Source organism: Lycium barbarum, chromosome 9 (genome assembly GCF_019175385.1).
Source record: "Lycium barbarum isolate Lr01 chromosome 9, ASM1917538v2, whole genome shotgun sequence".
NCBI lineage: Eukaryota > Viridiplantae > Streptophyta > Magnoliopsida > Solanales > Solanaceae > Lycium > Lycium barbarum.
In genome coordinates, this window is record NC_083345.1 from 6,151,803 (window position 1) to 6,177,179 (window position 25,377).

General features: G+C 35.8%; 2 protein-coding genes and 2 pseudogenes across 6 annotated transcripts; 2 read left to right on the forward strand and 2 right to left on the reverse strand.

The window, feature by feature from the left end:
• Nucleotides 1-1,569: 1,569 nt before the first annotated feature.
• Nucleotides 1,570-10,199, forward strand: LOC132608825 (acylamino-acid-releasing enzyme-like; annotated as a pseudogene).
• A 272-nt stretch (nt 10,200-10,471) lies between these two features.
• On the reverse strand, nt 10,472-13,395 carry LOC132608823 (F-box/kelch-repeat protein At3g23880-like; annotated as a pseudogene).
• Nucleotides 13,396-14,468: 1,073 nt separating this feature from the next.
• Nucleotides 14,469-17,651, reverse strand: LOC132608822 (F-box/kelch-repeat protein At3g23880-like). 5 transcript variants are annotated; one of them, XR_009570534.1, is made up of 3 exons: nt 16,224-17,651; nt 15,684-15,858; nt 14,469-14,878 (listed from the first exon to the last, which is right to left on the reverse strand). XR_009570534.1 is itself a non-coding variant. In XM_060322581.1 (2 exons), the coding sequence occupies exon 1, from the start codon at nt 17,490-17,492 to the stop codon at nt 16,257-16,259; it is 1,236 nt and encodes a 411-aa protein (XP_060178564.1). In that variant the 5' UTR covers nt 17,493-17,651; the 3' UTR covers nt 14,469-14,737; nt 16,224-16,256. The 5 variants fall into 5 exon arrangements, 4 of the variants coding, with proteins under 4 accessions (XP_060178564.1, XP_060178563.1, XP_060178562.1 ...); XM_060322581.1 differs by lacking the exon at nt 15,684-15,858 and having other exon boundaries at nt 14,469-14,737; XM_060322580.1 differs by lacking the exon at nt 15,684-15,858 and having other exon boundaries at nt 14,469-14,908.
• Nucleotides 17,652-18,286: 635 nt separating this feature from the next.
• On the forward strand, nt 18,287-21,199 carry LOC132610745 (NAD(P)H-quinone oxidoreductase subunit N, chloroplastic). The gene is made up of 5 exons (XM_060325099.1): nt 18,287-18,515; nt 19,882-20,246; nt 20,340-20,456; nt 20,546-20,631; nt 20,989-21,199. The coding sequence occupies exons 1-5, from the start codon at nt 18,416-18,418 to the stop codon at nt 21,035-21,037; spliced, it is 717 nt and encodes a 238-aa protein (XP_060181082.1). The 5' UTR covers nt 18,287-18,415; the 3' UTR covers nt 21,038-21,199.
• Nucleotides 21,200-25,377: the final 4,178 nt, after the last annotated feature.

Below are 25,377 nucleotides of genomic sequence, written 5' to 3' on the forward strand. Positions count from 1 at the left end.
CACCGAGTGCCGTATTACGCCCAGGCCATGGTTCGGGGCGTGACATATATATGATGACAAGGGTGTTGGATGGTGAAAAGTATAAGAGGGTAAATATAACCTAGTTTTGATAGTATAGGGGTAAATATGGCCCTCTTTCAAATAAAAACTCTAGATGAGAATTCCTGCTAATTTTCTTTTTTTTCTCTCATAGTTTCCGTCAAAACTTAAAAACAGAGTTCAGTAAATATTTAAAGAAGACCAAAAGAATTAACTTAAAGGAACAACCTGTTCAATGCATGCTTAAGGGACTATTTTGAGCCTACCTGAAAGACAAGGTAGATGCTTGTCTTTTGCTCAAGAAAAATCACTTATAGATGCTCTTAGCAAGTGAGACATAAAACTGAAAAAAACTGATCACTTCTGCTGCTACTCCCTCTCCTTTTCTCCATTTTTATACTCACAATTCTCCTTAAGCTATTATCAGGTAGACCCTATTTCCCTCACTATGTAAGATTTCTTAGTTTATCTTTAGCTACATGTGTGAGTGTGAATATCATATATACTGAATTGTATTGTATGTCTTTATAATTGAGTTTTTCTCGACCATCTTTGAATGATCTTGCTTTAGTTTCTGTTTGCAATTTTTATGTTCAGTATAAACTGAGTGCTACTAAAGAAACAAGGTTGAAGAATTGATTCTTTGTCTTTGTGTACCGTAGGAATCAAGATTGAAGAGAGGAGTGATCGAACTGTTTTCAATTTTTCCAGTTTTTATCTGCTAAATTGTTACCCCATCTGTCCCAATTTATGTGGCAGTGTTCGACTTTTGAGAATCAAACGAGTTTTTCTTTTACCGTGTTATTTTTCATGTCTTTTAAATTGTTATTATTATAGTACTTTTACGTAATTTACAAATATGTAAATGAAGATTCTATGTCCGAATTCACAGTCAAAATGAAGAAATTTGACTCTCGAAATTCGAACTATGACACATAAATTAGGACAGAGGGAGTATGTATTAGGGAACCCTGTTGTGGCATTTAATGAATGGGAGAAGATTTAACATCAATTTGAGAATATTAACTCATAAGGTTAACCTAATTCCAACTGCAACGTTGCATTGAATTCATGCTTTACAACTTTGTTTTTGTTTCTTCATCTATGAGGGTTGTGCTTATCTCTAGTTAGATTTGTTTCAATGCAAAAGGTTGTCTCTCAAGTTTGAAGACAGGTTTATCTGATCTTACACAATCTTCAGAAAATTTGGAAGTACAATCTACAAAGAATAAAAATGATCTTAGTTCTCTCTTCGTTTTTGTTACTTATCGGTATAACATTCAAAACGTTTAGTTAGATCACCAATTCATGTTCCATTTCCTGAACATGATATTGCTCGAAAATAGTGGCATGAGATTTTTGGCAGAATTTCATGTCTTCAAGCGTGCTCGTCACTATCTCTTTTTGAGGGCAAGATAAGTTGGTAAACAATAGACAAATACAGCTGATAATGGATATCTATCTCTTGTAGTTCTCTCAAGCAAATTATTGTACTTTGTTATAGTTCTTGTTAGTTTAATTCTGCCTAATCACAATGGAAAACTATTTCAGTTTTCTAGCAGATGGAAAATTCTGGAGCAAGCCCTTTAAAAGATACTCCTGTTGAATTAGATGCAATTTCAGGGGAAGAGTACTTTTCTCAGTCTACATTACTCAAAGAATTTATTGAAATCCCCACAATTGAGAAGGCATGGACTTTGAAATCTAACATTGGTATTGCTACTTTGACCCTCTCTGGATCTTCCGAGGGATAAGTATAGATATTTTGTCATAGCACTTCTTTTCTGTCCCCTACAAAAAGGAATTAGCTACGAATTTTTTTGCCTATTTTTTGCCAATCCATTGTTAAATTGTTCGTCGCTACCAAATTATTTTTGCTAATCCGTCGCCAAATTGCTCTTAGCTGACATAGTTTTTTGATAATCCGTTGTTAAATTGCTCGTAGCTAACAGATTTTTTTGATGATCTATCTTCAAATAGGAGTAGTGATGAATTTTGTTGTTTAGCTACAGAATTTGACCGTCACTAATTTCTGTTTGTTATGCATATCATGATTTGTGAGAGCCAAAAGATGACTCGTAATGTTCTTTTGATTGTTTTGTGGTGTTAGGAAGCTCACAGGTTATGTTCTCAATTAACCAACCTAACTTCCTAGAGAACAAGAAGAGGAGATATGCATCATTTAGTCACATTTCTAAAGAAAAAGACGATTCTGCACAATTTCATTGGGCTGCTTTCCCTATCGAGATGGATACAGCATCTTTGATGGTTCCCTCTCCATCAGGCTCAAAGCTTGTTGTAGTTCGAAATGCTGAAAATGGTTCTCCTACTCACTTTGAGATTTGGAGTTCATCTCAGGTGGAAAGGGAGTTTCATGTTCCTTCATCTATCCATGGATCTGTATATTCCGATGGATGGTAATTTAATTCACTATCCAAAAAGCACTACTTTCATTTTCTTATTATGCTTCAACCTCATGTAACCATTAACCAGTTTAATGCTACAATTTGGTAATATTATTAGCAGTCATTAATTAGTTGTTATTTCTATCATTGCCTAGTCTCAGGTTCGAGGGAATTTCCTGGAATTCTGATGAAACTTTGATTGCTTATGTTGCTGAGTATCCTGTTTATGCAAAGCCTACATTTACATGTTTTGGCTACGAGAAAGGGGATTGTCTAGATAAAGACTGTAATAACTGGAAAGGTCAAGGAGATTGGGAAGAGGGCTAGGGCGAAGCATATGCTGGGAAAAGGCTACCGAAGCCTTTTGTCATCAACATTAACAGGTTAATGTAGCTGATATCTGCTTAACTAATCCTGTAACCTTTATCATTAAACGTGATGTGCAAGCTACAACTTTCTGCAGCGGAGAGGTACGCGCTGTAGATGGCATAGAGAAGTCAGTGAGTGTTGGACAAGTTATCTGGGCTCCACCGGTGAAGGGCTCACTACAATATCTAGTTTTTGTTGGGTGGCCATCAGGGATGAGAAAGCTTGGTATCAAATACTGCACTAATAGGCCTTGCTCTCTTTATGCTGTTAGAGCTCCTAGTTTTAGATCAGAACCACGTCAATCTGGGTAGGTTGCTCTCTCTGAAGAAGCCTTTCCTTTTTTAAAGATTTTGACAGCATGCTTACATTATACTTCTTTATTGCCACTGAACCGACTAAGTATTTATTGATATATTCTCTTTGATATTCTTGCTATTTGATTCTTTTATCATCAGGACGGATGCAAACATATCGGCAGTTATGCTGACAGAAAGCATAAGTAGTGCATACTTCCCTCATTTTAGGTACGTGTTCTTGTTAGAATTATTGGCTGTCAACAACTCCTACCAACAAAAGAACAAAGCAAATTGGAAGAGTAACCTTAAAATGGGAAATAACAAATGGGTAACAAATAAAAAGAAAACAATTCAGAAGTTCATTTTGAGACTTGAAAGGCTCATGGATTTTATTTCCCTCGCTTACTTTTCTTGGCGTAGGCTGTCTACATCACACCTCTTGGGGTGCGCCCTTCCCGGACCCTGCTAACAAGGGAAGCTTTGTGCACAGGGCTACCCTTTTTTTACTTTTCTTTAATAGATAAAAAGGTGATATGGCTGCTTAGCTTAGTGGAAAAATCTGATAAACTCTAACTAAATTTCTTTCATACTTCAACACTCGGTGGTGTAGATAACTTTTTTCAAACTATAACACAAAATGTAACAACCATTCTTGTTTTTCTCAATTCTCAGTCCAGATGGAAAATTCTTGGTATTTTTATCTTCAACAAGTGCTGTAGATTCTGGAGCACATAATGGAACAGATTCACTTCATAGAATTGATTGGTCCTTTGATGCAGAGCCACGTCCGCATAATAAAGTTGTTGATGTGGTATTATTTTTCTGCTTTGCTCACAAACTTACATGAGTGGTTGTAAAAGAATTAGTCACTTACAACTCCTATTTTTGTTAAAAGTAGTCTTCTTGAGTAAACTAATAAATTTTCTCAAGGATGGATTGTGAGAATCATAAATCTACTTGTTTTGGTGATTACTATCCTTTTAAACTTCTAGGATGCATGACACTGGCTTTAATGTTCATGTGTTTTATAGTTGCTTTACCATGGTTAAGATCATAATTTCTTCTGCACCTTTTTTTTTTGGGTTATGTATGTTGATGCTATTTTCCACTTAGTCTTAGTTGGAAAGAGATTATAACTTATTAGTTCTGGTGGTCAATGTCCTTCTTGTTAAATTGAACACATGGATGGTATAATGATTTCACCTTTCCATTTTCTGAGTTGCTGATTATATTAATTTACTGTTATGTTCAATGACCTCTGTAGGTTCCTGTTGTGATTTGTGCTGAAGATGGAGGCTTCCCTGGGCTATATTGTTCAAATATTCTTAGTATCCCGTGGCTTTCTGATGGACGCACTATGATTTTATCATCTGCCTGGGGCAGCACCCTAGTTATACTAACTGTGGATGTCTTGAGGTAAAGCAGGGAAGACATTCTATCTCCATTGTACTCAAATGTTATATATCTTCTTATGTGTCCAACCACATGCTCGTTTACTTTCAGCGGAGATGTATCACGAATCAGCCCTAGCACATCAGAGTTTTCATGGGATGTCCTTACTCTGGATGGTGACAATATAATTGCAAGTAAGAGTTAATGTTGACTTTTTAATGTACAACCTCTTTACTGACCATGTTACTCCATGTAAGCTGACATTTTAACTTGTCAAAAAATAATCACGGTTGACACCTGAAATCTTATGTTTGATCTTGAAATTTATTGCCTAATCAAAAGCCAAGAAGAGTCTTCTGATGCTGTTTATTTCTTTGAAGTATGTAGCAGTCCAGTTGATGTTCCTGAAATCAAGTATGGTTGTCTTGTCGGGAATGCCTCCGATAACGCTAGCTGGAATTGGCTAGATATCTCAAGCCCCATAACCAAATGCTCTGAAAAGGTGAATATAATGTCTGTATTGCTTAAAATTTGGCTGGACTACAACTAATAAAGACAAGCCTTTTCCTAATTTTTTTCTGTGATTCTTCAAAGGTGAGGTCTTTGTTGTCATCCAAGGAATTTTGTATAATGCCGATCCCTGTAAGAAATGTCTCTGAGGATCTCACAAGAGGTACGAGCTAAATCAGAATAAATTTGCATCGTGGCCTTGCCTTTTCTTTTTTAATTGTGTATAAACCCAGAAATTATAGATAAGTTCAACAGATGTAATATTTATTCTCAGCTCACCTTTTTGTTTTTCTCTGCTTCCAATTTAGTGCCTAAATATGATTCATGTTAGGTGCAAGCAAACCTTATGAAGCTATTTTTGCATCCTCCAAATCTAAGAAGCATGATGCATGTGACCCACTGATTGTAGTCCTTCATGGAGGTCCTCACTGTGTTTCATTGTCAAGCTTCTCAAAATCTTCAGCTTTCCTTTGCTCGCTTGGATTTAGCTTGCTTATTGTAAGTTACAGGTAAATTAAGAGTACCATAACCACTCATCTCAGAAATAAAGCATTATCTTGATCATATTACAAAACCAATCTCTTATATGAGGTCTTTCCAAAGGTTCCTTGGGATTTGGTGAGGAAGAAGTGCAATCTCTTCTAGGGAGGGCGGGTTCACAGGTGTTTTTTGTCCAACCTTCTCTATGAAAGTCAATTTCTATTCTTTTTTATGACAAGGAACCTGCAGCCGCTATCCTTTGGGAGCGCACAAGATAAACCCCGCTATTGTGCAATAGCTCACAAACCACACAGGAGAGATAACCCTCACTAGGCAAGCCCTGTGTGACGCGCTCATCCCAAAAGGCAAATCCCCTGCTGTCGTAGGCAGAGGGTTTTGAAACTGAGACCTCCATGTAGAGAAATATAGCAGAAGAAAATTTAAATCGGGGAGATCTTCCACTAGCCCAAGATTGTTAACTAAGATCGGAAGATTCAACTAAATAAGAGGAAGCTATGAAAAGGAAAACTTTGTTATGGAACAAGATTTCTTGAATTGACTTGAATTGCTTTGAAGTGGATTTATTACAAATGACTAAGGCCATCCCTATTTATACTTGTGTAGGGATGGTTTTAGAAATTATTCTAGATACATCTACAAGAAAAATCTAGTAAACTTTATGTTCTACCACTACTCTAGAATATCTAGATTTTTCTTTAGGATAATTATCCAAGATCCTACACTAGACTATTCTAGATTCCTTACTAAATATCTAGGATTTTTTGTACCTCCAAAAAATCAACTTTATTTCTTCACACTCCCCCTTAAAGTGATTTTTTGAAAACTACCCGAGCTTGTTGCAGAAGAACTCAGACGAAGCTTTTCGGTGTGCCTTGGTGAAGATCTCAGACATACTTTCCTATCTCCTCTTGCTTCTTCAAATGACGAAGGTTTTCCGCCATTAATTGGGCCTGCAAAGAAGCATGAATACGTACCGGCAAATTTTTCATCTTTATAGCGAGCTGGCTTAACAATATTTCTTTTTGGCCTTTGCGAACCACGTGAATCATCTCCATGCTGAGTTTTACGTTCTTGAGTTTCCAGACTCCCTCTTTCTCTTAGCTCCTTGACAATTGTGTTATCTGGAGAACCATCTGAGTCGATGACGATCTGACCATGGATACCCTTCGAAGACTAAACACCAACATAGGATCCACCAATACATTCCCTTTCCAGCTCCTCAATAAATTGTTTGGCAGCTTCAGAGCTTCCAAAAATCATACTGCTTGTATCTCCATATGAAATTGAGCCTTCAAGGTCAACCTCTTCATTTGTTTGATCGTCAGCTTTTCCATCTGCTTCCAGTATTTGATCTGAGCTAGTGATTGACTCTATACGGCAGATGATTGACCAGAGACTTCAACTTCCACTACAACTCCGTTAATGCTTTCTCCGGAATGGTCATCGTTGCCATATATAGTTTCAGACACTTCATTCTTAGGTTTTACTTCAATACCCTCTACGTCCATACTTTTATTACCAGCTTCAGGATCTGCTTTGTTGATTTCCTCGGTAGCAGTTACCACGTCACTAGTCTGAACGTCTTTGGAATCTTCTTGCTTTTTGTTGATGACACCAATGCCTTCCTTCTCCACGTGATGGACCGTATTGTCCCTTGAATCCATGATCCAGTCTCTTTCGAAATTAAAGGAAGCCAGGGCATCTACTACTCGAGCCTCAGCTACGAAGCACCTTCCCCAGTCCTCTTATTCTTCAGCAGTTTTCTCAACAACTTGAGCCATGTTGCTCTCTTTTGTTCGGCAATATCTTTTTATGTGTCCTATTTTACCACACCTGTAACATTTGAGAGTCCTCTTATAGTTATTAATAGACTCTCCCTCCTTTTTGGCGAGCTGCAAACACTTTGAGATCGCGAGTGTGGCGTATCTGTGAATGTTTTTCCTTTGAAGTTCCTTTTGTCAGCTACAAGAGCATTTCCTTCCCCTTCTTTAAAACATACACTAGCCATCTGTTTGGCTAGCAACTCCTGTGATGACAACAAATTCTCAAACTCCTCCAAGGATGGTTGTTGAGCCCATCCTTGAATTGATGTAACAAAAGGAATATATTCTGACTTCAAACCACGAATAATAGTTTTTCTCATTCGTGCTTCGGAGATAGCCTCGTCCGGATTTAATAAAGAGATCTCTGAACATAAGTTCTTAATCCTTAAAAAGTACTCGGCAATAGAAAGATTACCATGAGTGGTGTTCGCCAATTCATTCTCCAATATTTGTAGCCGGGCTTCATCCTTCTTGTTGAACAAATGATCAAGGGTCCTCCAAATTTGATAAGCCGATTTGCACCTTATAATATGATCAAACAAGTTGTGCGAGATGGACCACTTTAGGATGAACTCCGCCTTTGCATTAATCTGCTTCCACTTCTTATATCTGTTACTATTTTCCGATCCGTCGGCAGGAGGATTTGTGTCACTCCCATTAACAACATCCCACAAATCCTCGCCCACAAGGTATGACCCCATACATGTCTTCCATACCTTGTAATTGAACTGATTCAACAACTCCATCCCCAGTCTATTAACACGATCGCTCAAATCCATTTAGAGAAACCAGTTGAATCTACCACTAACCCGATCTTGAAACAAAACCCAACAACCAATCTATGGCTATGACTCCGATACCATGTAGAGAAATATAGCAGAAGAAAATTTAAATCGAGGAGATCTTCTGCTAGCCCAAGATCGTTAACTAAGATCGGAAGATTCAACTAAAGAAGAGGAAGTTATGAAAAGGAGAACTTTGTTATGGAACAAGATTTCTTGAATTGCTTTGAAGTGGGTTCATTACAAATGACTAAGGCCATCCCTATTTATACTTGTGTAGGAATGGTTCTAGAAATTATTCTAAATACATCTACAAGAAAAATCTAGTAAACTTTATCTTCTACCACTACTCTAGAATATCTAGATTTTTCTTTAGGATGATTATCCAAGATCCTACACTAGACTATTCTAGATCCCTTACTAAATATCTAGGATTTTTTGTATCTCCAAAAAATCAACTTTATTTCTTCACACTCCATAATGGAAGTCCCATGCTTAATTAACTGAGCCACTTTCTATTCTCTGAAATCATATTTTATCCATAATGAGGACATTTCTTTTAAAAATTTCTTTCCATTGTTGAACATCCACAGGATGTTAGTGATGTACTTGCTGCCATAGACCATGTCATTGGGATGGGATTTGCAAATCCGTCCAAAATTGCTGCTGTTGGCATATCCCATGGTGGATTTTTGACAACACACTTGATAGGCCAGGTTGGTTACTAAATATTTGTGCATGGCCAATAGAAATCCGTTCTGATACTTCGTCTATTAGGTGATAGGAAAACTCCATTATTCTATGCTTACTGATGCCCCGTGCAGGCACCAGAAAAGTTTGCTGCTGCAGCTGCTAGGAACCCAGTATGCAACCTTGCTCTAATGGTTGGTACAACTGATATACCTGATTGGTGCTATTTTGAGGCATTTGGAAGTGAAGCAAAATCAAACTTTACAGCAGCACCTTCAGCTGAACACCTTGCTGTATTCTACAAGAAGTCCCCAATTTCACATGTATCCAAGGTCTTCATCAGCTGTATTGCTGTTATTGTTGAATACGGCTACTAGATTATATTTATCATTTTTCATCTACTTCCTTCAAAGAAAAAGAAACTGGAAATGGGATGAAGAAAAAATTGCAGTTAATTTCTTCTTGGCATACTTTTTGCTGGTGCTTAAATTACAGGAATTTACACAGGATTAGATTGTTTTATTGATGCTCCTACACTAATATGGTGGTAGTCCTGCAGGTCCAAGCTCCCACACTCATGCTTTTAGGTTCCAAGGATCTTCGCGTGCCCATTACTGATGGATTACAAGTATGTACTTTCCTTCTTTTTTCTCCTTCTGGGCCTAAAATCAGACTAACAATGGAAAACTGACACCAAATTCAATCGCTTCCTTGGCTGCACTTAAACATTTCACTGCTCTTAATCCAAGCAGCTATTCTCTATCGCTTGAGTTACTCCAATTTTCTCTCTGAGTTTAACATGAAAGAATGCATTCTCCTATTAATTGGGACTCTCATGGAACAATCATTCAGCTCATTTGATCATCTTGTGACAATGAAGTTAAGTATTCATACAAGCATGAAACCTTCCTAAAATGCTACAGCTCTCTCTTTCATTCTGGAGAAACCTTAGTATGTCTTGACTGGTTCGATGATTGATATAAACATTTCATCTTGTAAACATTTTTTATTCTTCTATATCTGTGCAGTATGCACGAGCATTGCAGGAGAAAGGGGTAGAAGTTAAGGTGATGACGTTTCCTGATGACATACACGAACTCGACAGGTAATTGTTTCCTTCCCCTAATTTGAAAACTAGTTTTTCCCTCAACCCGACAGGATCAATAACAGTTCTCCACTTGCCCTGAAATGTGACTAAATTTCACATTATGACTACATGGTGAGATCTAATACCATGCGTTTACTTACTTGGCAGACCAAGAACGGACTTTGAAAGCTTTCTTAACATTGGAGTATGGTTTAAGAAGTACTGCTCATAGATTGCCAGATAAATCAGTGTTTCTGCAACAAGAATGTTAAGAGATTCATGGTTATGTTGAAACCTGGTCTTCCAATGACTTGAATTGATCATTGATCGTACTACTGAAATGCTTGTAATAATCTATATAGCACTTGAAATACTATACTGTCGGACTCTTCAAAATGTCGCCAAGTGTGTTTCGGGTCCTCCAAAAGTAGTGCATTCTTTGAGGATCCAACACGGGTGCGACATCATTTTTGGAGAGTTCGAACAACATAGCTTGAAGAAAGTGCTTTCTTCAACAAGAATGTTCGCTCTATGAAAGCTAACGAAAAGTACGTGTCCTCCATCCCCAAGCTGCCTACTTAATAAATTAGAGACAATCAACATAGGAGAATAAAACCAAGTGTCTGTCTTTACATAAAACCAGCAATGTTTCTACGTTTTCTCCTTTTTTGCAGTCCCATACATACCCCAGTTATCTCTGGTTTATGCTCTGGAAAGAGATAAAATCTTCATTAATCAGCGACGCATACTCAACCCGTCTTCTAAGTTCTCTTGTCTGACTCTTGTTGAATTACTTTCTAGTCATACTCGTAGGGGGATAACTGTTGGACTTGCGCTCTTGAACTTGCTGTTGAGCCTCTACACAAAGGGTTCGGTCATTCAGACAAACCAACTCAAGTATCCTGTCTCAAAATACAAATTCGAGTATCCTGTCTAAAATGTTTAAGAATTTTAGGAAAAGATGATAGATTCAATTTGAGGGTTTATTCAGAACATAAAATAATTAACTACAATGGAAGCAATTCTTGTTCAAAATAACAAAGATGCCACACTTTATTTTACTTGTGGTCTAAAACAAGAAAGAGAGACTTCTGAAACTTGTGGTCTAAAACAAACTATAGATATTTGCGTGGCTATAAATCATTTCATTAAGCGGAAAGTAAGAAGTTTAAAGTTAAATTGTTCCAAATAAAGAAGTATTACATTTTTTTGGAGACAGGACAAAAAAGAAAGTATGCCACATAAATTGGGATGGAGGGAGTAGCTATTAGCAGCAAGAAAACACCAAATAGTCCAGAAGAAAATAAGGTGACAGCTATTTACTATCTCAGAGCTTAAACTTTGTTAATTGATTCCTTTGTTTCCTCCTATTGCCCCCTTTTTTTTGGGACAATGGTAGTGCCTCAATCAGCTTTGCACCTCAACTATTTCACCGAGTACTTGCTAACTCCCACTAGCACAGGTACCGAATAACTCATCCCATCAAACCTTTGCCCTATTAAGCTTTTACCTAAAGAAGAATAGTCAGAGAATGGATCCAAAACCTAGGGGTTACACCTAGGCATCATGGGTGCATTCGGCTACCACAATTTCCACGTCTTTTGTGCTCTATTCTAACTCTATCTATAGGCACAACATTCCTCTTAAAACACTGCTCAGGAAGAGAAACGCAGTCCAATACCATTGAGTTTGAAGTGCATGACACCAAGTAATACAACAAAAATAACTGCCCTAACAAAAGATTATTGTTTCTTGAAAATAGATCAGAAAAGGAAAATGACTCACAAGATCCACAAGCAATACGGAATTAAAACTCAATAGCACTTAAGAAAATGCATAGAATGTAATTCTTACAGGTTATTAGTCACACGATCGTCTTCATCCGAGTAATTTGAACCTCCGTTATTCCATTCGTGGTCCATTCAGTAAAAAGGGACAAACTAGGCTCTTAACGTAGATTTCTGCCTCAATATATGGAGCAAAATTAGTAACATCTAGATATTTGATTGAGTCATCCTTTGGATTATATTTTGCTAAACGTGATCTAATTTCAAGCAAAATGTCAACTTCGTTTGACACTAAAATGGGTAGATATATATGTGAGCTAAAGTCATCAGGAATCCTAATCGTAAACATCTTTGTCCAAGATTTTTTTACTCCATACTCCATAACCCAGACATCTGCGTGACTCTGTGTGTAATTACACCACACAGAAAGATCACTTGCAAGCACTCCTAGAGAAAAATCACCATTCTCTTTAAAATTGCAGGGCTTTTCTATCCCTGTCCATTTCTCATTACCCAAATCAATAGAATTGATGTCCCAGCCCTTTTCAAACCAATGAAGTTTTCCGTTCACAAGCTTGCCCACAACATTTAAAAATTCCCCACCCTGAAAGTTGCTAATACATCTCCAAGAATTACTCTTTAAACTATATATCTGGACCTCAATACGACACAGACGTATGTTTCTGAAAATAGGTGAAAATACCCACTACCTTGTAATCATCTTGGAACTCATCATATGCAAAACCAAATTTGAAATTACCAGGTTCCTCCAAATAGTAACCACCAGCTTCCTCCAAATAGTAACGATGTCAACTTAGATTAAGTCTATACTTAGGCAGTTTCTTATACTTTCTAATTGAAGGATTCCATAGAAACAAGTCATTCAATCCTTCATCTATATTGATGACAAGACAGATCAATCCATTGACAGAACCCACAAGCCTAGGATAATCATCGGGATTTTTACCAGGATAATCCAAGTCAAATGACTCAGTTACAGGATGGTTAAGTAAAGCGCTAAGAGAACAGTCCTTGACACCTTGATCAGATGTACTATCAAACTTAAACATAACTCCAAGGTGGGTGTAGTCCTTGTTACTAGCAGATAATAAGAGATGGGTCTTCACAAATTGAGGGCTAGAGATTAATTCAAGCCAAGATTTAGAAACAGACCTGAATTTCAAGAGGGATTTGACAGGAAGCTGTAACAAGATTCCAGTGATTAGTTCTGTAGGAAGGTTTGGCTTTGGCAAGATTGTATCTTTACTTGAAATAGATGGAAAATGAACAGGGTTTGTGAGTTTGCTATGTTTTGGGTGTGAAACGCCTTCAGATTCCATTTTGGATTGCAGAAAGGAATTGGAACTCTTGAAGTTGACTTTTGCTGTGGAGAAGACTTTAATATACCGGGCTTAATGTTTCTCCTTCATTTTTTTTTTTTTGGTAATCAAAGCCCCAATTGTTACATTAGGAAGAATATTTTGCTTTATAAAAAATAAAATCGGATATAACTTCAATAATGGAAGACAAAGTCAAAAACCACAAGAAGGCATCCGTAGACTTCCGTGGGCAAACTATATTCTGTATTGAGCTGGCCAAGTAGGATTCAGCATTCAAATTTTTTTTAAAAAAACTTAGAATTTTTTTTTTTAATAACTTAAATCCATGGTTTAAAAGTAATATTTTGTAATTTTAAAAAATTATATACTCATTGATACGAGGGTACACCTGCAAAGCACGTGTACAAAGACTATTTATACTAATATGGGTCGGTGTAAACCATACTAGGAGATAAGATTAGGATTAAAGATATACGGGGCAAGGCGAGACTGGCCTCTGTGGTGGACAAGATGAGAGAAACGAGACTGAAATAGTTCAGGAATGTGAAGAGGAGATGCACAGATCAATATGAAAGATTGGAAGTGGTAGGTTTAAGGAAGGGTAGAGGTAGGCCAAAGAAATATTGGGAAAAAGTGATTAGACAGGATATGATTCAACTTCAGCTTACCGTCATGACCTTAGATCGGATGATATGGAGATCACAAATTAGGGTAGAAGGTTAGAAGGTAGTTGAGCGTTGCTCACTCCCTGCGGAATAGGTTTGGTGGGTAGATAGCATTACCATTATTCCCATAGTTTCTTGTTCTTAAATTTTTGTTACTGCCTGTTATCTCTTGTGCTTCGGTTATCGCATTATTTTGCTCTAAATGCTATGTCATGCTTTCTCTATTACTTGTTATGCCTTGTTTAATTACTCCACGAGGTAGGGGTAAGGTCTGCGTACACTCTACCCTCTCCGGACTCCACCTGTGGAAATACACTAGCTATGTTTTTGTTGTATGCTAAGTTACTCGGACTCTCCTAAAATGTTGCCGGATGAGTGTCGGATCCTTCAAAAATAAAGTGTTGCCGCACCCATGTTGGATCCTTCAAAAATACACTACTTTCGAAGGATCCGACACGCACCTGGCAACATTTTAGGAGAGTCCGAGTCACATAGGTTTGTATGGGTCAGTTTAAACCCCACCATATGTAAGAACGCTTTTTAATCAGAACAAATTGCAAAATTTTGATACTTGGCTCAGTTCTTTTATCAAAAGAATCTTTCCTTTAAAAAAAAAGATAATTTGGGTTTATGCACTCAATACACTGCACGCAACTTCGATTGTACTGCTGCAATTGTATATTTGAGTCTGCAGATTTCAATTAGGTCACTACATTAGCTTAAACTAAGGTCACTTTCAGTTAGGAGCATTTTAATCTGGCAAAGGATACAAGTTAAAAGACTCAGAATTAATTAGGCTTACCATTTTAAAGTCCAAACAATTTTTATGAAAGCAAACAAGAAACAAGTGTCTTCCATTTCCAAGCTGCCTACTAGAGAATGGTAAGTACCAATACTTAACAAATTAGATACAATCAACAAAGGAGAAGAAAACCAAGTGTCTGTCTGCACATAAAACCAGTAAAGTTTCTGTGGCATAAAACCAGCAAAGTGTTTCTGTTTTCTCCTCTCACTCAGCCCCTAAATATCCCAGTTATCTCTGTTTGATGCTCTGAAAAGAGATAAACACTTCATTAGTCTGCGGTTCATACTCAATCCGTCTTCTAAGTTCTCGACTCTTGTTGAATTACTTTTTAGTCATACTCATAGTAAAAATGGTTGGACTTCCGCTCCTGAACTTGCTGTTGAACCTCTACACAAACAGTTAGGTCCTTCAGAGGGTCTATTCTAAACATATAAGAATTTGAGGTCAAATGATAGATACAACTTAAGGAAAAGGTCAAACGATAGATACAACTAGAGGGTGTATTCAGAACATAAAAGAGTTACTATAATGGAAACAATTCTTGTTCAAAATAACACTTCATAAAAAATTCTTGTTCAAAATAACACAGATGACATACTTTGTTTTACTTTAGAATAGACAAGGCCCTCTTAAACAAAGCTCATCCCTAAAATCAGCTTCTCCTATATTCCAAAGTTCTTTTGTACCCCCAACCCAACTTTCATGCTCATAGCACCAAAACTAGCATCCTAAACTGCTTACACATTGCAATGCATACTTCTTTTCATCAATATTACTGCTAAAGTGAAAGAAAGATGGTTCAGCCTTAGTATATCAAATAAGTAAAAGAATAAGAAGATCGTTCTCTGGTGAAAAATACAAAGTTACTCTCTCAGGCCCAATTTATGTGGCGGTATTTGACTGAGCACAGAGTTCTCGAAAGTATAATTAGACTTTTGAAACTTGTGATCTAAAACAAGTCACAAATATTTATGTGGCACTTTTAAGTGTAAAATAAGAAGTTTAAAGTTAAATTGTCTTAAAATAAAGAAGTATTACATTTTTTTGGTATAGACCAAAAACGAAAGTATGCTACATAAATTGGGACAAAGTAGCTATTAGAAGCAAGAAAACACCAAGGAGTCCAGAAGAAAATAAGTTGTCAGCTATTAGCAGCAAGGAGAAAACACAAAAACTGGATACTATCTCAGACCTTAAACTTCGTTAAATAATTCCTGCATTTCCTCCCTTTTCCCTTTTTTGTCGATAATGGCGGTGCTCCATTCAACTTGAGCATCTTGACTATTCTACCAAATACTTGCTACCTCCCACTAGCACACGTACCAGGTAACTTATCACATCCAACCTTTTCCCTATCAAGCTTTGACCTAAAGAAGAATAGTCAGAGAAATGGATAAAAAAATAACCATAAGGACTACACCTAGGCGTCATTGGTGCATTCACCACAATTTCCACGGCTCTGGTGCTCTATTCAAACTCTATCTATGGGCACAACATCCCTCTTAAATCACTGGTCAAGAAGAGAAACTATGTCCAGTGCCATTGTGTTTGAAGTTCATTACATCAAGTATACAACAAAAATATCAAGTATACAACAAAAATAACTGCTCTAGCAAAAGATTATTGTTTCTTGAAAATAGTGCAAAAAAGGAAAATGACTAGCAAGATCCATAAGCAATACGGAAACAGAATTTAACAGCACTTAAGAAAAATGCATAGAATGTAATCTTACAGGATATTAGTCACACAGTTGTCTTCATCTGAGTTATTTGAACCTCTGTAGTAATTGCATTCGTGGTCCATTCTGTAAAAAGGGACAAACTAGGCTCTTAACGTAGATTTCTGCCTCAATATATGGAGCAAAATTAGTAACATCTAGATATTTGATTGACTCATCCTTTGGATTATATTTCGCCAAACGTGATCCAATTTCTAGCAAAATGTCACCTTCGTTTGATACTAAAATGGGTAGAGATATATGTGACCTAAAGTCATCAGGAGACCTGATAGTAAACATCTTTGTCCAAGATTCTTTTACTCCATACTCCTTCATAACCCAGACATCTGCATGACACCACGTGTAATTACACAACACAGACAGATCACTTCCAAGCACTCCTAGAAAAAAATGACCATACTCTTTAAAATTGCACGGCTTTTCTATCTCTGTCCATTTCTCATTACCCAAATCAATAGAATTGATGTTCCATCCCTTTTCAAACCAATGAAGTTTTCCATTCACAAGCTTGCCCGGAACATTCAAAAATTCTCTACCCTGAAAGTCGCTAATACGCCTCCAAGAATTACTCTTTAGACTATATATCTGGACCTCAATACGACACAGACGTATGTATCTGTGATTGTGAATAGGAAAAATACCCACTACCTTGTAATCATCTTGGAATTCATCATATGCAAAACCAAATTTGCAACCACCAGGTTCCTCCAAACATTTCTCCAAAAAGTAACGATGGCGGCTTAGATTAAGTCTATAATTAGGCAGTTTCTTATACTTTCTAATTGAAGGATTCCATAGAAACAAGTCATATAATCCGTCATCTATTCTGATGGAAAGACAAATCAATCCATTGATAGAACCTACAAGCCAAGGATAATCTTTGGGATTTTTACCAGGATAATCCAAGTCAAATGCCTCAGTTATAGGATGGTTAAGTAAAGCGCTAAGAGAACAATCCTTGACGCCTTGGTCAGATGTACTAGCAAACTTAAACATAAGTCCATGGTGGGTGTAGTCCTTGTCACTAGAAGATAACAAGAGATGGGTCTTCACAAAATGAGGGCTAGAGATTAATTCAAGCCAAGATTTAGAAACAGACCTGAATTTCAAGAGAGATTTCACAGGAAGCTTTAACAAGATTTCAGTGACTATCTCTGCAGGAAGGTTAGGCATTGGCAAGACAGTATCTTGACTTGAAATGGAAGGAAATTGAGCAGGCTTTGTGGGTTTGCACCATTTTGCTTCATTTCCTTCGGATTCCATTTGGGTTACAGAAAGAAATTGGAACTCTTGGATTTGGAAATTTGCCGTGGAGAAGACTTTTATACTAGCTTTTACATTTTCTTTTATAAAAGGGGCTTTGAATGTACTCCAGTTATTACGGTTCCAATAACACTGTTTTCGTTCTAAAGAGTAGTGCGTAACACAATAGTTTCGTTAACTAGGTTTTGTGCACGCGCACGTAGTTCCTATTTACAATTGATAAAATGGAAAAGGCTCAAATGCTATTAAATTATTGAAAATGACTTATTTATATCATTCGTTAATAATTTGGTTTATTTATATCACCACCGTTACAAAATGGCTCATTCCTGTCATTTTTCATTAATTTGAAATTTAAAATTGTGTTGGTTTAATTAAATGACGTGGATCTCTATTTGGAGGTCACGTGTCATATCTGGTATTATAAAATCGGTGTTAATGAAAAATGACTTGAATGAGTCATTTTGGTAACGGCGATGACATAGATGAGTCATTTTGGTAACGGCGATGGCATAAATAAGCCAAACTATTGACAAGTGGAATAAATCAGTCATTTCTGATAGTTCGATGACATATTTGAGTCTTTTCCGTATTTTGAATAGTTCAGTGTCATTTTGACCCTTTCTAATATTAAAAAAAAGAATATAAAAATGCTTAGTGACTTTTCCAAAAAAGAAATTTCTTTTCTTAAAAAATTAAATATTCTTAAAACTTACCCTGCTGGTAAAATGGAAGTGTAGAATTTTCGTTTATTCTTTTCATAATAATTTCCAGATTTATTGCAAGCTTTATCACCCATTTATCGAGTGGCAAGGAACAAAGTAGCTATCTCTGTCCAATTGTTCAGGAAAAAAAGATAGCCTTGTTCCCATGGTTCGTCCACAGTTGCTGCTGCTATAGCTACTACCACCAAAATACGCAACATGGCAACCAGTCTTTCCTATGCCTTCCCTAGCACCACCACCAGCAAGAGGTTCTTGATAGCAAGCACTGGCCAACAGTCACAACCATGCTCCTCTTCAGGTCATCCCACAATATCCCTCTGTGTGTGTGTGTGTCTGAGTGAAGATATATGCTTAGTTGATACGATGTGTTGTTACAAAATCTTGCAATTAGTGTGATGAATAAAGAAATGAAAGGATCAAGTCTTGATAATTTAATGGGCGGATTCAAGCTTATTAAATGTAAATATTGTTGTAAAAACTGTTGAGATATAATCACAGATATTTTCTTCTAGCTTGAGGCATGTTGTTGTTGATGACACTATCCTTAAGGATATTTCATCCGTAAAATTCAACAAGTTATTCTAGTATCAACTAGAGAAGAAGCAGCAGAGAATAATATAGTATTGGTATATTTCTCAGAGGAAAGAATCTGACTGGGTACATATAGGTGAGATATTCAGAAGGTTACACTGACTAAAGTCCTATAAGTCATAACAGTGCAATGGTAATAATTCTGAAATAATGGTCATTATCCGGAGGTAAGGTGCATTTAATCTCAAAGGAATGTAGAACATAGTTTGGTAAGTATGAATTTTGCCTTTTTCTCGTCAGCTCAAAAGAACAAAATTAATTTTTGCAAATCAGAATTGGATTAGGCCTCACATATATCTTGCACGGCTGCACGCAGAGATGCAAATCCACCTCTTTTTGCCTTCAGACCCATTTCTCACTGCATAAGCCCATTCTTTTTCTAGCTCTTTACAAATTTACTAAAGGATAATTTCTAATAAAGTGAAAAATAGAGCTCTTCCTAATCCGTGAGAGACACTTCCTTTTGAGATACCCTTCATTTTACAAACAATTTTTAAGCCGGCCAGGGATGAAAGTGTACGACAAAAACAACGACGACATACACACTTTAATTAATTGTTTTTGAACTTTATCTAAGCAAATGTATATTTTTGTTGTGTAGAGATTCAGCTTCAACTCACATTTATTCCCAATATTTATGTTTCACATGGATAATCAGAACCAGACTCGTCCTGGTATTAGACTATAAAGCTGAAAATGTTAGTGCTAACTGTTATGCTCTGCCATATTAGCTAAATGTTATGCTCTGCCATATTAGCTAACTGTTATGCTCTGCCATATTAAACAGTGCATTGGCAATGTTGCTAGCCATTGTTGACAATTGTAAAATGACTTATCATGGGTACTTATAATAGTACACTTTCAGTTCTCCCTATAACATAAATTATATCAAGTCTCTATGGAAATTGTCTTATTTGTCAATTTTCTACTTTATACATGTGCTGTCCAGGATTGCAGCAATAAAATGATGGTGTTATCCAATTCGCACATTAAATAAATTTTAAGAGTTGATTATGATGCCTTTGTTCTTTCCATTGTGTATCATGAAATTTGAATTAAAATGGCAAATGCAGCCTGCTATCAAGGGGCATTACATTCTTATGGTCTGCAGAAGCAACAAGTACAATTAAATAGCATATCGAAGGCTATGAGAACGAAAAGACTTGGATCAGTTGGAAGACAAAAGAAAGGAGCAGTTAGATGTAACATTGAACTTCAGGACTTCATTGGTGGAGATCTCATTAAACTTGATTTAGGTCAGTGGTTATCAGACGTTGAAGAACACAAAGCCTTGGCAATTTACTCTCCCCATGAAGGGGGTTATGAAGGACGCTACCTTACACGTCTTAAGTACCAGGGATATCATTTCTTGGACCTTTCTGCACGAGGGCTCGGTGACCCTGAAACCACTCTTACTAAGTTCCACCCTGTTTGCCCTGTAAGTTTAGCAATTCGTGCACGATATGCTTATTCTCAAAAGATATAAGCTGATATATCTAATTGATTGTCACTTGCAAATTTAATGTTGCAGGCTCATGTCGGGAAGCAACCAATAGCTAGATGGTATTTTCCTCCAGAAGTTGATTATAGACTTTCTCTACTTCCTCCGGATGCCAAAGGATTAGTGGTTTGGATAATAGAAGCAAAGGTTAAATTTACCCCTTCAAATGTACAGTCTTATTAGTTTGTCGGCAGTATTTTGACTTAGATATTAACTCTTTGACATAAAATATTCAGGTATTATCAAAGGCAGAGCTGCAGTTTCTTGCTTTACTTCCGACACTTCGTCCTAATGTGAAGGTCATTGCAGAGTGTGGTAACTGGTAAGATTTCCCTTTTCATCTTCTTTTCTCCTGTTTATCAATCAACTCTCTTGGAAAAAGGAAACTTTGAGATCCTGAATTTGTAGTTAAAACTTAAAACAGCTTTGTATGCAAAAGCTACCTGGATTTGCTTCAGCTTAGGCATCTGTGGTCAATGCTGCATACTTTATTATAATTCTTAGGCTCTAGATGCAAGAATCAGGACAAGTATTATAATATAGAAAGCATCTTTTATTTTTCCTTGTTCATATTGAACCCCTTAGTTTTTGAACTTAAGAGGTGCAACTTTGAGAACCTTTCAACATTTATATTTTGATCCATTACATGACTATTCTATTATATTCATGGCATGCACAGGAGAAAGTTCATGTGGAAGCCACTCAAGGAAATTGCAGGGTTATCTTAGTCATAGGAGGAATCAGTCCACAATATTGGAACTTGACACTGTAAAATAAGCATTTGCTTTAGTGACACTATTAAAGAGGCATTTGCTTGAGGTTCTAATTGTGGATTAGTGTATGCTTCAATGCCATACATCAATGTATATGAAGTTAGAGCAAAGTTTTCATATGATGCCTCATATATAATCATGCATTATCCCATAGTCTAACTTTCCAATTGTGCTGATTATATTCATATGTTTGAGAGATATGAATCATCTATGCTCTTTCTGCTTCGTTCGGTCCTCTTTTATCATAAAACATACTAATTAATTTGTCGCTTAACAACAACTAAGAATTCTCTAAAACTGGAGATTATTTAAATCTTCGAAACATAATCAACTTGAAGAAATTCATTGAAGGTAAAAATACATTGTGTAAATAAAAAATTTAAAGGGAGCAAACCCTTTTCCAACATCAGAATGAAAATAAGGGACCATATTAAACATTGTTACAACGGCCAAAAAGGAAGACATAAGTCATGGTTGAATTTGTATAGTCACAAACATAAATCAGTCTTGGTCTGTCTTGTAAACATTTTTTGGTCCATTAGTAGTTGGTGAAGATTTTAAACATGTGCACTTATGTGTAGTCAAGGAACAAATGGGAACCCCTTCTTTGCATTGCGCAATTCCAACGCAGTCGGAATCCTTAGTGCAGAAAAACATCCCATTGCTTGCTTGTCCTATAACACCATTGACATTGTTGAATTAGTTATTGAAAAGAAAAACAAAAATTAACAAGAGTTGTACCATTACATTTCATATTATAAAAAGGACACAGAAAATTGCTAAACTTTTTTAGAACACAAGTCTCCAGATAAGAAAATGTAAGGTAAATAGATCTAAAATGCTTACCTAACAAAATAACCAAAAAAGAGACCAAGAAAATCTTAAGGAATGTTGCCTTCCCCATTCTTTTCCAAGTTTTGTGGTAGCACAAGAGTAACTATATGATTATTATTATTATTATTGATGTCTTTTTGCAACTTGCTTTAGCAATGTATTTATAGGGAAGCAAAAGTCATTCCATTGATCGATAAATAGTAACTAAGATAAACAATTTTATGTCTTTCCCATAAATTAAATAGATTATGACTAAGGTAACAATCTTTCTTACAGGACTTAACTACCTTGGAAAGTGAATCACTTAATTTCCCTATGACATTTGACCAGTAATCTTGTTTCAAATAATTAACTCATTAAAGGGGGTCAAACAACTTTTTGTCCATCACGTTCTCATAATCAATAGCTAATTATGAAAAACAATTATTCAAACTATATACACTAACAATTAAATTTTTTGTTATATTGTTATTATCTTTTTTAAGAGGTCAATTGTCATTTTTACCAAGTTATCAATTAATGTTCGTAATACAGAATTATATGTAATTACATAATTAGTTATCTAATCATGTAATTAGTTTTCACAACGTTAGTGTATAGAACTTTAAATTTGTCAACAATATTTTGATTATTTCTATCAACTCTTTGACATAAACGGCTCATTTACCATACAAACCCAACCCCTCCTTTTGAGTAATTATTCCCCAATTTATATTTTCAAATTTTGCACAAGTTAATTTTACCATTTGGTACTTCTTGTTGTGGTATTGATTGAGACCCAAGGGGTAGGGGAGTTTTGAAACACTCAGACTGGAGAAACTAGAAATTTCATTAAGAGTGTTCAAAGTGTAGCCTATATCTTTAAAAGTTAAAATTAATTTGACCTATGTATGCAATATTATTTTCTATGTACATGAGTATGACTTTTCGACAAAGGATGTTCAACTGACCACCCTCCAGTCAATGTAGCTACGCCACTGGACGGACCATTTTGTCAAGTTGTGGATTTTGTTGGTGCTAGTCATTGCAATTCGAGTCACCAATCTATGGTGGCAAAAGGTCAGGTTTGTAGAGCTTAGCGAACGTGGAGGCTGAGTCACGATCGTGAAAGCATCATTGATCAGTTAGTCTCCGCGAACTCGAACAAAAGAGACGCGACTTGACCTATATCAATAATGACATTGTTGTATAAGTTATTAAAAAAAGAAAACTAAAACTGTAGTTATCATATTTCAACATATAAAAGATACAAATTGCTATACTTTTATTAGGCACGCTGTTAAAAAATGTGGACAATGAAACTAAATTCTTGGTCTTCGTGACATTTGCGTGGTTACATAACTTTTTAAAACAATTTTCTTCTTAATCTATTTAAAAAAGAAGTCTCTTAATGACATGAGTTTATAGCCATACAAATATCATGATGTGTTCACACAATCAAGTTTAGAAAGTTCTATAGCCATATAAATTTCATGGTATATTTATGATTAAAAGTTTGGGAAGCCTATTTTACTTTGTCATCTTCATGCCCGTAAAAAAGGTTTACATATATTGGAATGGGTGAGGACTTAATAGGAAGTTTCTCTATTTCAATTTGTGTGATATTATTTTCTTATTAGTCCATTATAGGAAGAACAGTATATTTGAAATGGTGGAACTTAGACTTCTTGTTTTACCCTTAATGAGAAGCTTTTATAGCTACACAAACAGCTGATAAAAGAAAGATGTCATATCATGTTTAAGAATACAAATTTCAAAAATATTTTAATCACGCGAATGTTACGACGGGTATATTTAAGATTTGTTTTTTAGAAGGTGTCATTTCTTTGTTGAATGAAGAGACTGGAAAATAGATTTTTGGTGAACGAAGCACCAAAAGTCCACTCATTTGCAGCGGCCAGGCCATTCTGAGCTAACTCATACTTTTCAGCTAACTCATGTTGTGATCATGGGCTGAACTATCTTCGATTGGGCTAAAACCTTTGGGCTTTTCTGAAATAGCTATAGGCATCTTCTCTTTTTATGGCCCCATTGGTTTACCTCACTTCAAAGGCGGTAGTCTTTAATTTTTGTCCCCCAAATTGCTGGTCTTTAATTTTTGTCCTTCGCTTAGAAAAGTGGTCGAAAATACCCTGAGTGCTGGATTCGAACCCCCACTCAGTAAAAAGAAAAACAATTTCACAAGGCAAGACTTCGCAAAAAAAATAAAAACATATTGCTTGAGGTTCTTGTGAATTATTGTATGTTTCAATGTTATAAATCAATGTATATGAAGTTAGAGCACAGTTTTCACATGATGCCTTATATATAATCATGCATTATCCGATAAATATCTTTCCAATTGTGCTAACTATATTCATATGTTTGAGAGATTTGAATCATCGATGTTCCTTCTGCTTTGTTCAGTCCTCTTCTATCTTAATACTAATTAATTTGTCGCTTAAGACCAATTAAGAATTCTCTAAAACTAGAGATTATTTAAATCTTCAAAACATAAACTACTCGAAGAAATTTATTGAAGGTAAAAATACATTGTGTAAATAACAAATTCAAAGGGAGCAAACCTTTTTCCAACATCAAATCGAAAATAAGGGACCATTGTTAAACCTTGTTACAATGGCCGAAAAGGAAGACATAAGTCATGGTTCAATTTGTATAGTCACAAATATAAATCAGTCTTGGTCACAAAATGCTTTTTTATTTTTATTTTTTATACTATTATTAAAAAGTGTTTAGAAAGTTGATGTGTTTGGTAAAACTTTTAGGAAAAAAGTGTTTTTGAGTAGTAGGAGAAATTGTTTTTAAGAAGGTGAAAAAGTAGATTTTTGTAGAGTACTTTTAGAACTTTGACCAAGTACAAAATGATTCCCTTCTATTGATAAAAGTGTTTTTAAAATTGATTAGTCAAGCACAAATTGCTACTCTCCAAAACTTCTTCGGAAACCACTTCTGCATTTTTTTGCTTTAAATAAGCAGATTTTAATTTGAAAGCTTGATTGAACAAGATACAGTTCTTTTAGCTTAATACAGGTAAATAGATCTAGAATGCTTGCCTAACAAAATATACAAAAATGAGACCAAGAAAATCTTAAGAAATGTTGCCTTCTCCATTCTCTTCCAAGTGCTATATGACTGTTAGTATTGGTATTTCTTTACAACTTAACTGTTGATTTTAGCAATATATATAGGTAAGCTATCACCTGCACTAAACTTTCCGTGCATGCTGAAATGGTAAAAAAGACACACTCTAATGTGACAGGTCAATTAATTTTATGTCCTTCACATAAATAGTGTTGCAAATTAAAGAAATTAAATCTAAAACTAAGGTAACACGATCGCTGCTTGCAGGTGTTATATATATCATATAAGTATTATTTGATTATAATAATAATAATTAAATAAATAAAAGAGGAAAAGGTACTAGTTAGTTTGTTTTTTCTAATGTTTGCCTTCTAACAATT